This window comes from Myxocyprinus asiaticus, chromosome 17 (genome assembly GCF_019703515.2).
Source record: "Myxocyprinus asiaticus isolate MX2 ecotype Aquarium Trade chromosome 17, UBuf_Myxa_2, whole genome shotgun sequence".
Classification (NCBI taxonomy): domain Eukaryota; kingdom Metazoa; phylum Chordata; class Actinopteri; order Cypriniformes; family Catostomidae; genus Myxocyprinus; species Myxocyprinus asiaticus.
Window position 1 is genome coordinate 2,557,527 of NC_059360.1, and position 12,775 is coordinate 2,570,301.

Genomic DNA, 12,775 nt, shown 5'->3' on the forward strand with positions numbered 1-12,775 from the left:
GCCTTCATCGTTTATTTTTGGAACTTTTCAGAAGACTTTTATATGCAGATTTAGCTGTTTTAGTCTGTTTTAGTACCCGGCCCAGACTTTCAATATTAAACTATGAAAATCCATTATAAAAATAAAAATTATTAGATGTTAAAAACTATGATAATCTACATAAAGAGTAAAATAAACATATACCATTTCAGTATTTATTGTGTGAAAATTATTTCTATCAATTGTTCAGAAATTATGACTGTCACACAGTTTTGACATCATTACCACCACACCAAGCAATTTTGCCTCTAATAAAGTTTGTTCAGAAGTTAGTGTACTTGTTAACCAAGTGGACAAAAGTTTGTTCACATTAATTTGGTTTGATTTGATTTGTGAGTAAATAAAAACTGAAATTTCAGCCTGTTTATCATACAAGGTGATTGTATGACTTCAAAAGACTTGGAATATGATGCACAAGGTGCATTAACTACTTTCATGACATTTTGTGTGCTTTATTAAACATTAAAGTAGTATCTTAAGAGTACTGCCACTGTGTTGAATTCAGCCAAGAGACATTCATTTAATTATTTCCTTTTGTGTTCCATTAAAGAATGTCATAGAGGTTTGGAATGACATGAGGGTGAGTAAATAATGACAGAATTTTCATTTTTGGGTTAACTACTGTATTCCTTTAACTCTGTTTAGTGTGTAATGCAATTGAACTTCATTACAACATTCATACACTCAAAAAATATCTTAACCAATTTTTTTTATTTATTTATTATTTTTATCCCCTTTTCTCCCCGATTTGGCATGCCCAATTCCCAATGCGCTCTAAGTCCTCGTGGTGGCGTAGTGACTCGCCTCAATCCGGGCGGCGGAGGGCGAATCTCAGTTGCCTCCGTGTCTGAGACCGTCAATCTGCGCATTTTATCACGTGGCTTGTTGAACGCATTACCTCGGAGACATAGCGCGTGTGGAGGCTTCACGCTGTTCTCTGCGGCATCCACGCACAACTCACCACGCGCCCCACTGAGAGTGAACCACATTATAGCGACCACGAGGAGGTTACCCCATGTGACTCTACCCTCCCTAGCAACCGGGCCAATTTGGTTGCTTAGGAGACCTGGCTGGAGTCACTCAGCACACCCTGGATTCAAACTCGCGAACTCCAGGGGTGGTAGTCAGCGTCAATACTCGCTGAGATACCCAGGCCCCCCATTTTAACCTATTTTTAAGATTTACACATTTTAATTTCATAACAAAATTTCATCAAATTAATTGTGCAATTTTTACAAATTTTATTGTGTAATATATATATATATATATATATATATACACTGGTGTCCAAATTTTGAAATAATGTACAGATTTTGCTCTTATGGAAAGAAATTGGTACTTTTATTCACCAAAGTGACATTCAGCTGATCACAATGAAAAATTACTATTACAATTTGAAAAGAATTTAAACTACTTCAAAGAGTTCTCATTAAAAAAATCCTCCACATGCAGCAATGACAGCTTTGCAGATCCTTGTTATTCTAGCTGTCAGTTTGTCCAGATACTCAGGTGACATTTCACCCCACACTTCCTGTAGCACTTGTCATAGATGTGTCTGTCTTGTTGGGCACTTCTCACACACCTTACAGTCTAACTGATCCCACAAAAGCTCAATGGGGTTAAGATCCAGAACACTCTTTTCCAGTTATCTGTTGTCCAATGTCTGTGTTTCTTTGCCCACTCTAACCTTTTCTTTTTGTTTTTCTGTTTCAAAAGTGGCTTTTTCTTTGCAATTCTTCCCATAAGGCCTGCACCCCTGAGTCTTCTCTTTACTGTTGTACATCAAACTGGTGTTGAGCGGGTAGAATTCAATGAAGCTGTCAGCTGAGGACATGTGAGGCGTCTATTTCTCAAACTAGAGACTCTGATGTACTTATCCTCTTGTTTAGTTGTACATCTGGTCTTCCACATCTCTTTCTGTCCTTGTTAGAGCCAGTTGTCCTTTGTCTTTGAAGACTGTAGTGTACACCTTTGTATGAAATCTTCAGTTTTTTGGTAATTTCAAGCATTGTATAGCCTTCATTCCTCAAAACAATGATTGACTGACGAGTTTCTAGAGAAAGCTGTTTCTTTTTTGTCATTTTTGACCTAATATTGACCTTAAGACATGCCAGTCTATTGCATACTGTGGCAACTCAAAAACAAACACAAAGACAATGTAAAGCTTCATTTAACGAACTAAATAGCTTTCAACTGTGTTTGATACAATGGAAAGTGATTTTCTAGTACCAAATGATCAATTTATCATGATTACTCAAGGATAAGGTGTTGGAGTGATGGCTGCTGTCTAGATTTGATCAAAAATGACTTTTTTCAAATAGTGATGGTGCTGTTTTTTATATCAGTAATGGACTGAAATGGATCTGCTGAGTGGACTGAAAAGTCGCCCATGTAATTTCAAAAACGTAAAAAAATGTCATTTCCAGCACAGAAGTCTATTAAACACTATACAGAATTTGAGATGTGCTGGCAATAACACTGTGATGGGAATTTAAATAAATATCCTGTGATGCATGAACACACTGTTGGACATTGTTAGTAGACTAATTAAAACAATGAGTGTAAACATGTTTAACAATAGTCCACAGTGCTAAAAGTGATCAATTATGCAATTATGTTATTTGAATAATATTCTTAGGCTTAGACAGATTCTTTTGATGCTAAAAATCCTCCACTATTGACTTTCAAATAACTCGCCAGTGTGACTCACACTGAAAACAGTGACAACAAATAATTTGCTGTATGGTACAGTCCATTAGCGCCCCTCTTTCTGACTCATTATGGTGCGCCCCGCGCGCTTTCCGGTGTGTAGCAGCAGCCCTTCCGCTCGTGCTTTGAGAGCTGCTGTAGTGCGCGCGGTGTTCACCGAAGACATGTTCACTCACTCCCGCTGTCTCACCCGCAGCCTCGGCCGCTCCATCACTGCCCTGCGACAGGTACGTGTGTTTAACGTGTCTGTGTCCCGCTGAATGACAGAATAAACATAATAATGCCGTTAATGCTGATAATGATAGTGAGAGCGGTAGGCCGCGCGCAGGCCCAAGGGCAGCAGGACACACACACTGTACTCACACCACAGACACACACACACTCACTCACACTACACACACTCTACTCACACTCTACTCACAACACACACACACTGTGCTAACACTACATACAGACACACACACTGTACTCACACTACATACAGACACACTACACACATACTGTATTCACAATACATACAGACACACACACACACACACACACAGACACACACATACTGTATTCACAATACATACAGACACACTACACACACCACACACACACACTGTACTCGCACTACATGCAAACACTACACACACTGTACTCACACTACACACAGACACACTCACACACACTGTACTCACACTACACTACACACACACTGTACTCACACTACACACACACAAACAAATGTGTGTTTACAGCACATTGCACACATTTACATGAGTTATATCATGTGTTCATCATGAAAGGACTATAAATAAACATGAGATCTGTGAGGTCAAGCTGTCACCTCTATATAATAACACTGCACACGCTGAAGGGCTTATCAGTCTGTATTCTGACATTATTCTGTAGTCTGTACTAGTCTTGGTAATGTTTGGCTGTATGTTTACGTGAATATTAATTACCGTTCTGTGTGAGGTATTTGCCTTACTCCTCTGGTTATATGATATTGAGGAGTCCGATCTGTATTTGTGCCCTTTTTATTCAGTTGTCTTTATCATAATCAGGCTTTAAATATATACTTGAGGTCTGTGAGGTCACTTGAGAAACAATCTGGTGTCAAACAAGCTGACACCACATTTATATGTGATTTATCAATACTTCTATTAGCCTAATGTCTATCAATATTAGTGGCTTATTTGGAGCCTACCTTAAGAAATCAGTTTCTTGTAATTATATCAGGTCATTTTTTATTGTTTTATTTGTGTGTGTTTTCAGTGCCATTTAGTCAAGGAATGTGTTATGCAATTGAAATTCATACTTATTAAAAATAGACAAGTATTTTTTTGAGTGTTGTCTTAGCACAGTTAGTGTGTAAGTACATGACTTATTTTTTTGTTTGTTTCATATGAATATTAAACTCTGTTTCGAAATTATCTTGGTGCCAAATCAGAGTTATTGGGTAGAGGTCGACCAATAGAGGATTTTGCCAATATCGATAACCAAGCTGGTGGAAAAGACCGATTAATCGGAGGATAGTTTTTAAAATTGATTTAGTCTATTAAATGTTTAAAAAAATAGAGACTGCAAAAGTCCATTGCGCAGACAAAAGAAGATTTAGTGGATAACGTGGGACTAATAACTATAATCAAGCCAGAAATACAGTGGGGACTCTTATTTTGAAATGTCTGTTCTTCCAGCTCTCACAAACACATCATCTACACAGTCATCTACAATCTATTACAATAGAAGCACTGTAAAGTGAACTGTCATATAGGTTAATAATTACTGTATGAGCAGTAATTCATCAGTAGTAGATCATCAGCAGTCGCTTGTCAATAGTCATATGTTTTTTTTTTATTCATTTAATATTATAATCGTGAATTTATCAATAAACAGTGATGGTGACGGGACTTGACTCAAAAAGCAATCATTGGTCACCAGATAATTGGTAAAACTGATAAATTGGTCGACCTCTAGTACGTTAAATAAGAAATAAAAATTCAAAATCAACCTTTTAGGTTAGAACTTATATAAATAGAAGTGTATTTTTTTTCACTTTTTTTTTTAATGACACTTTAGCATTTTTGCAGTTCACATAAATAGTGTTACAAATTAATTTGACAAATATTCCATGTAGTCTCTCAATGAATATAACGTGATCGAATCTGCATGCAATTATTTAAGCATTTCATGGCTGAAACTGCTTGGCATATCATGTTGACTACCATTATTTTACTCCTTACAAACTCTTTAGGCTCAATCAATCATTCCGTCCAGTCTGTCTTTGTCCCGTTCATTTTGTAGATGTCAAAGTCTGTGCAGCCTTGCAGTGTTGCTCTTATTTACTTTACGTTGAGCATGCAGACTCGGTTCAGCTCTTCACAGAGATTGATCACGTGACTCACATCTGTCCCTGACTGTCACTACAGCACAACTGCACTTCAGGCGGCTCGTGTGTTCAGCATTGATGCCTCATTATAACGGCCTGTCTCATCACTGCCTGTTGTATCTTAAATGTTGGGCGTGCCATGTGCTGTTAAAAGACTCACAAAACAAGTTTTTACATTTGAAACATCTCTAAGATAAGCCATTTTCTCTGTTACTCTGTAATGGGCTTTATTAATTTGCACTGGTAGAGTGTGTTAGTTGTTAGTGGCAGTTTGAAGGCAGCATGTCAGCTGTGCGTTTAAATATAGTAAACATTTGTGAAATCTAAAAACTAGATACAGGACTCCAGGATCCGACTAAAATGGTCACAAATGTGACAAACTAAATAGTTGTGACAATCATTTAAAATCTAGTCACCATTGTGCACAATGTGTTCAAATTCTTTGTGCGTTCGTTTGCGTTTTCATTTGATATCATCTTTTGAGTTATTGAATTACATCTTTAGTGCGACAGAGAGGATATGATGTCACTATTGTTGGGTAAGTTACTCAAAAGTAATTCATTACAAATTGTAATCAGATTGCTGACTTTACTGATTATTTTGTTGGAAAAGTAATCACATTACTAATTAGGGCCTAACTTTTAAGTTTCAGTGATCTAAGACATTTTTTGCTGCAGGTTTTTGTTTTTCTACTCCACGAATTTAAAATAATATCTATATTTCCTCCTTGTCCATTGAATTGTTAGGGGATGCATGCCTTTCAGGAGTCATAAAACATACTCAGATGTAGTCTACATATTAACATAATTTATGTTTTGAATGTATTCAAAATTACAATATACAATATAACAATATTATTAAAATATGTGTAACCAAAGTAATTAAAAGCAGTTAAATTACACGGACGAGACAAAAACATTATGACCACTCACAGGAGAAACGAATAACATTGATCATCTCCTAACAAGGCCACATGTCAAGGTCTGGGTAGATTAGATATAAAGTGAACAATCAGTTCTCATATTCAACATGTTGAATGCAGTAGAAATGGGCAGGAGTAAAGACCTGAGCGACTTTGACAAGGGCCAAATTGTTATGGCCAGATGACTGGATCAGAGCATCTCTGAAACGGCAAGACTTGTGGGGTGCTCCCGGTCAGCAGTGGTGAGTACCTACTGACAGTGGTCCAAGGAGGGACAAACCACAAACCAGCGACAGGGTGTTGGGTGCCCAAGGCTCATTGATGCACGAGGGCAACAAAGGCTATTCCTTCTGATCTGAACTGACAGAAGGTGTACTGTGGCACAAGTCACAGAAAAGTTTAATGATGGTTACGGGAGGAATGTGTCACAACACGCAGTGAATCGCACCCTGCTGCGTATGGAGCTGCATAGCCACAGACCGGTCAGAGTGCCCATGATGACCCCTGTCCACCGTCGAATACGCCTACAATGGGCACACGAGCGTCGGAACTGGACCTTGGAGCAGTGGAAGAAGATCGCCTGGTCCGATGAGTCCCGTTTTCTTTTACATCATGTGGATGGCTGTGTATGTGTTTGTCGTTTACTTGGAGAAGTGATGGCACCAGGATGCACTGTGGTAAGATGACAAGCTGGAGGAGGGAGTGTGATGTTCTGAGCAATGTTCTGCTGGGAAACCCTGGGTCCGGCCATTCATGTGGACGTCCATTTGACACATGCCACTTACCTAAACATCGGTGCAGAACAGGTACACCCCTTCATGGCAATGGTATACCCTGATGGCAGTGACCTCTTTCAGCAGGATAATGCGCCCTGCCACACTGCACACATTGTTCGGAAATAGTTTGAGGAACATGATGAGGAGTTCAAGGTGTTGTCCTGGCCAACAGTTTCCCCAGATCTCAATCCGATTGAACATCTGTGGGATGTGCTGGACCAACAAGTCTGATCCACGGTCGCTCCACCTCGCAACTTATAGGACTTGAAGGATCTGCTGCTAACATCTTGGGGACCAGATACCACAGGACACCTTCAGGGGTCTTGTGGAGTCCATGCCTCAGTGGGTCGGCTCTGTTTTGATGGCACATGGAGGACCAACAGCATATTAGGCAGGTGGTCATAATGTTTTGGCTCATCAGTGTATATCCAAGTCAGTAACTGTAATCTGATTTGAAATGAATTTCAAATGTAATGCACAACACTAATTTATGTACTAAAAAATAAATAATTACTTTGCAATTAGAGTACATCCAACACTGGAAGTCATGCGTGAGGGCTTCTGGTTTTAGTAAAAAATGAATCACAAATAAATTATCTTCAACATGTTAAAATATACCATCTACTCACTTTTCCTGTAACAATAAAAACAGGTCAGAGTTCACCAAAATTGAACTTTTCCTCTGCAGCAAATGCATAATCCGGTCTCCTTCGCCCATCAGTCAAACTACTGATTAATTGTTCATATGATGACGTGTCATTTAAGATACATATGAGAAGGCCTGTCGCGATTATTAAATAATCATCTGATTGCAGTTATTTGTTGCGATAATTGTGCACTTTAAATTCCAATTACATTTTAATGCCCAAATAAGGGAATTTTAAGCAAATATATAAATGGCATGAACGGCACATTTGTGTGTCATTCAGTTGAACTCTGAGCATCACTGAGCCGCACCGTGAACAACCAGAGCATCTCCTGTCCAGAAGAGCACATTAAGCGTTTCTCAAACGCTCTGATGCGTGTACCGTCAGCAGAGGATTGTGTCAAACTTCTTGCGAAAATATTAAAAAACAAAGATAAACGTTGATAGTGAACACAAAGCACTCCGGTTTCACTTTAATTCAACGATCGTGTAATGACAAATGTTTCTGGTCAAAGCGGGTTCATTCACGCGTTGTTAATGACACAGAGGACGAGACGCACGCTTCCTATTTCTGTGGAGTGATAAAATGATGAAACGAAATCTCAGAGGTTTTGCTTCATGAAAAATAAGGGCTCGTGGGTTTAATCAAAGAGCATTAAAATGGCATGTGAAAGTGAATTAGGACAGAAATACTGGAAATGAGTTCCAAAAACAATAGTGTAAATGTAAAATTGACCAAAGCTATAGTTGACCAAAAAGAGAGACATATTTTAAGTATTTATAAATAACTTGATATTTAAAAAATATTTTTGTCATTCATATAGTTTTAAAGCCTTAAAAGGAAATCATATATCCCTATTTTATTATTTAATTTATATATTTCAAGTTAAAGTCGGCAAGAAACGGAAGTAGCGATCGTGACGTATTTCCGAGTGAAACAGCTTATCGAACAAGAAAAAAATGTAGGGTGGGGATTTGAGTTTAACTATTAGTTGTTGAGTGGGTTGTGAAAATATGGGCGTTGCAGAGTGGAAGGCAGATGTGAATGCGAGTTTGCAGTGGACACACACACCCCAACCACCGTTCTGCTTGAGTGAGAGCCGGTTATCTGTGAAATTGAGCAGTGATTTCAACACATTATCAAACTGACCTCATAAACGCACGAGCACATCGTGGTCTTTGCTTTAAAGAGACTCTCCATTGAAATACAAGTGAGTAAAGATAACCACATTTTAAAGTTTTGAATCACAATACACAAAATATAAAGGGAAAAAAACACTTATACTTTTATTTGGTAGATGATTAATAAACATTACTGATTGATGAGTTCATGTTGATTTTGACTGTCTGTTGCTAGAGAGGGGGAAAAATAATAATACTGGTAGGGCTGCCCTACCTATAAATGTTAATCGATGAGAAGAGTCTTGGTCGACCAAGTTTTGATTGGTTGGTTGGTCGCAGAAAAAAAAACTCCACAGGAAACCAGCGAACACTGGTAATACCGCTGTTTGGATGTTGGGCTGCCCCCGACCAAAGATTTTCCTAGTCGACTAATAGGCGTTAATTTAAGCCATTAGTCGACTAGTTGCACATTTATGATATTAATATAATTAATTAAATATATATATATTTTGGGGGGCATCAGAAAATGGTTTGAGTTCCAGGGCTGAGAAAGAATGTTATAAGTAACATTGCTAACACTGTTCTACATTACAGAGAAATACTAAACCGTAATAATGAGCCTTTAAAATATAAAAGCGAGCCGCAGCGACACTGGCAAAAGCGGTAATGATTCTGAATGTGTCAGAAAAACCAGCAAGGAGACTGTCTGAACATTTTGTTAATTTATAGAGAGAAATGCACATTAGGGTTGTGCCGACAGACGATGATCTCGGGGATCGACGATGGTCAGAGTGATCAATAGCTGATGCCTTTGATGATGTCAGGATGATATTTTGCTTGTTTTCCCATGTATTAAATTATTATTATTATTATTGTTATTATTATTATCAAATTAATATTACAAATAATTTGCCCATAGACACACAGACACGTGCTTGAAGAAACACACTTTATTATATTATTAAGAACAGATGACAGGAAAGCCGTCTATGTGCATGTATGTTTGTTCGGAGGCGTGCAGTCTCGTGGAACACATGTATGTAAAAGGTTCTCACTCTTTCTTTGTTTCGGTCTTCTGAAAATGTTTTTTGCAAGAACAGTATCGTCTATGAGTGCTGCAAATGACCTCAGACATCTCAGCTCAGAAGATGCTTTGAGTTCAGTTCACTTTATTTCCACAGAACAGTTCATTGTGAACGCAACTCTGCAGCCTATACATCTGTGATTAAAACATAAAATAATACAAAAACACCTCCAACCATGATTTATATTTCAGTGATTATTATCATCATTATAATTATTATTTTTACATTTAGAATTGTTTTTATGTCTTCATTTGTGTAAGTAATTTTCCGCCTGCATGTTTAGACGGACACTTGCCTGACGGTAAATGGAAAGGTGGTTACTTATATATATATGTATATTATTTTTTTATCACTTCATTATTTTATTTGCTTTTTCATTTCGTTTGGAGTGCAGTTTGAATTTAGAAATGTATTTGATTTAAGTTTTTCGTTTTTTAAATAATTTAATTTTCAATGCAAAATCACTAAAGCAAGAATATTCACCGATCCATCAGCCCGGGGGTTTCCGATGTAATTGGATATTGCGAGATAGATATATATATATATATACACACACACACACACACACACACAGTTACAAATCAAAATTATTCAACCCCCCCAAGACAGTAAGGATTTACAAAGGTAAGCTTTTCTGATGACCCAGAATTTTTTAACTTTACAACTATATCAGTTGAGTCACACATTCAAAGTCATAGTGTGAATATATAACCTAATATTTCTAAATAGCAGGATTTTCTTTAAAATACAGCCATGTCATAATTATTCAACCACTATTGCATGTAGCTGTTTCTTAAATATGTAAGGCTACACAAGTAATTGTTTTAAAACAAAATTAAGTCATCAGTCTGCAATGGAACTTATTTAAGTTTTAAAATTTAAGTTTAGCCTTGTAAGCAAAAATTTATTTCTATACAAAATGTATATTAGCATCCAACCAGCACTAATATGTGTTCGTCTGTTTCATGTTCGTGTTCGTCTGTTTCCTGTGGAGTTTTTTTCTGTGACCAACCAACCAACCAATCAAAACTTGGTCGACCAAGACACTTCTCATCGACTAACGTTTGGTCGACTATTAGGGGGCAGCCCTGCTGTGTGCATGTGATCGAGGAATGTGCAGGGTAGAAATTCAACTGAATTTGCATTAAATCTGGTTGTTTTAACCAAGATTATGCTGCAAGATGTTTTTATTTTTTTACTACATGTAAGTTCCCTGTTATAGGCTAACTTGCAATTTTGCAAATTTTCAGTTTATTCCCATTAATTCCCGTTAATTACTATATAGTCCCGATAATTCCCATGGAAAGTTTCCAACTTTGAAAATTCCCGGAATTTTGCAACCCTAGCGACTAGTCGACTAATGGCTTAAATTAATGCCTACTAGTCGACTAGGAAAATCTTTGGTCAGGGGCAGCCCTAAATACTGGATTACCAGACATTTATAACATGTGATCGCTGATGATCTATTGTTGTTGACTAATTAATGCTCATTTTGTTATATGAAAACTTTAACTTTGTAGTGTTTAATTCTAGAATTTGGCAACTTAAAACAGCCATTTGGCTCATTTTGGAGCCAATAGTTCTGTAGTCATTTATTTTAGTCCGGGGCCCTTAGACATAGATGACTGAACTGAACTGAAGAGCCACATGTGTTGCTTATTCTTAAAAATTAATGCATTTTTGGATTTCGATATTATCGTTTTTATGTGAATAAATTAATGTGCATTTCTAGTTTCAACATTATACTTCAGACCTTTGTTTTGTTGGACAAGAAAACTAGCTTCATACCATGTGACCCACATTTGGTTTTTCAAAAATGTTTTCAAAAAAATAGAAACATTTTCGTATGGAGCAACATTGAGAGCCCCAGATCTCTGTGTTTTAACCATGTAGGGCCTTAGAAATGAAAATACAAAAAGAAAGTTTGTTCTGGTCTTTAATACTTCTGTAAGTATAAGAGTTAAAAAACACTCACAGATCGAAAAGTGTTTTATTCTGCGTCCTGACTAATTGATACAATTCTGTTCTTCCAGGGTAACAGTGTTCTTGCAAGATGGGCTACATCAGGTGAGTTGTGCATCTGTTAGGTCTCACTGTAACTAACAGTTTTTGGGATATTACCTCTGCATTTATATAGGTACATATGTTTATATATATGTTTTAACAAAGTCTCATATCTCTTTTTTTCTGACAGTGCCAAATGAAAGCAAAAAAACTTGATTAGATGTACCTTTGTCTAATTTTTCCTCCAGGTATATCAGCTAGTCAATGTGTCTCCTTCAAGTACAGCCCGTAAGTATCAGCAAAATTACAAAGAGACACTTCATTTATCCCAGAATTGAGAAAGTACTTCATCTGTATCAAAACCTAGTCAGCTGCCGTACGTTCTGACCGTTTTGGAGTGCTCTTTATATAGACAGTACCTCGAGACACTCAACTCACTGTTTATTTCAACAGTTTGAAGTTAAGCCACAATACTCTAATATACATATAAAATACAGAGTATACACAAATATGAGATAAAGTAATACATTTTTATCAACCTTTTTTATCTATGCTTTTTTAGTATTGTATGAAATGTTATCTGTAATCAAAGTCTCTCTTGTCGCCTCCGTTAGCAAGGCAGCATAAGTAAGTTCCCTACCTTTTTTAATCAGCCCTTGTGTCAGAAACATATGATGTCTGAAAATGCTGTCTATGTAGGCACCTCACTCTTTTCTGGAACAGCGCAATGGTGTTACCCGCAGATCCAAAATAAAATATTTCAGTGGATTGAATTGTGATGATATTTAATATTTGCTGTTGATTTTCAGAAGATGTGAGACCCGGTCAAGTGTCTATCAAATCAGATACTTCAACACAACTGCAGCTCGCAGTATGTACCGTCCTGTGCACTATATCTTTACAGCAACATGTTTGATTAAGACAAGATTTATGTAATCCATAATAGACATGGCTGTATGCATTTTAAGGGTGTTAGCACTGGTGCAATTGAACTAAAAAAATTAATTAGCACAAAAATAATGTATTAGCATTCAGAAGAGTGCGCTTGAAATGTTGTTATTTTTTAAATTATTTATTACTGTAATTTACTATGAT

At 37.1% G+C, this 12,775-nt stretch overlaps 1 protein-coding gene across 2 annotated transcripts in view; it reads left to right on the plus strand.

Moving 5' to 3' along the window:
* Positions 1–2,841: 2,841 nt before the first annotated feature.
* The window catches only part of LOC127455380 (dihydrolipoyllysine-residue succinyltransferase component of 2-oxoglutarate dehydrogenase complex, mitochondrial-like), a 41,755-nt gene continuing 31,821 nt past the window's right edge, over positions 2,842–12,775 (plus strand). The window contains exons 1-4 of one of the 2 annotated variants that reach the window (XM_051723235.1): positions 2,842–2,975; positions 11,710–11,743; positions 11,929–11,968; positions 12,490–12,551. In XM_051723235.1, the coding sequence (XP_051579195.1) occupies positions 2,913–2,975; positions 11,710–11,743; positions 11,929–11,968; positions 12,490–12,551 (199 nt within the window). In that variant the 5' untranslated portion in view covers positions 2,842–2,912. The remainder of the gene's footprint in view (positions 2,976–11,709; positions 11,744–11,928; positions 11,969–12,489; positions 12,552–12,775) is intronic. The other variant, XM_051723236.1, reaches the window with a different exon arrangement.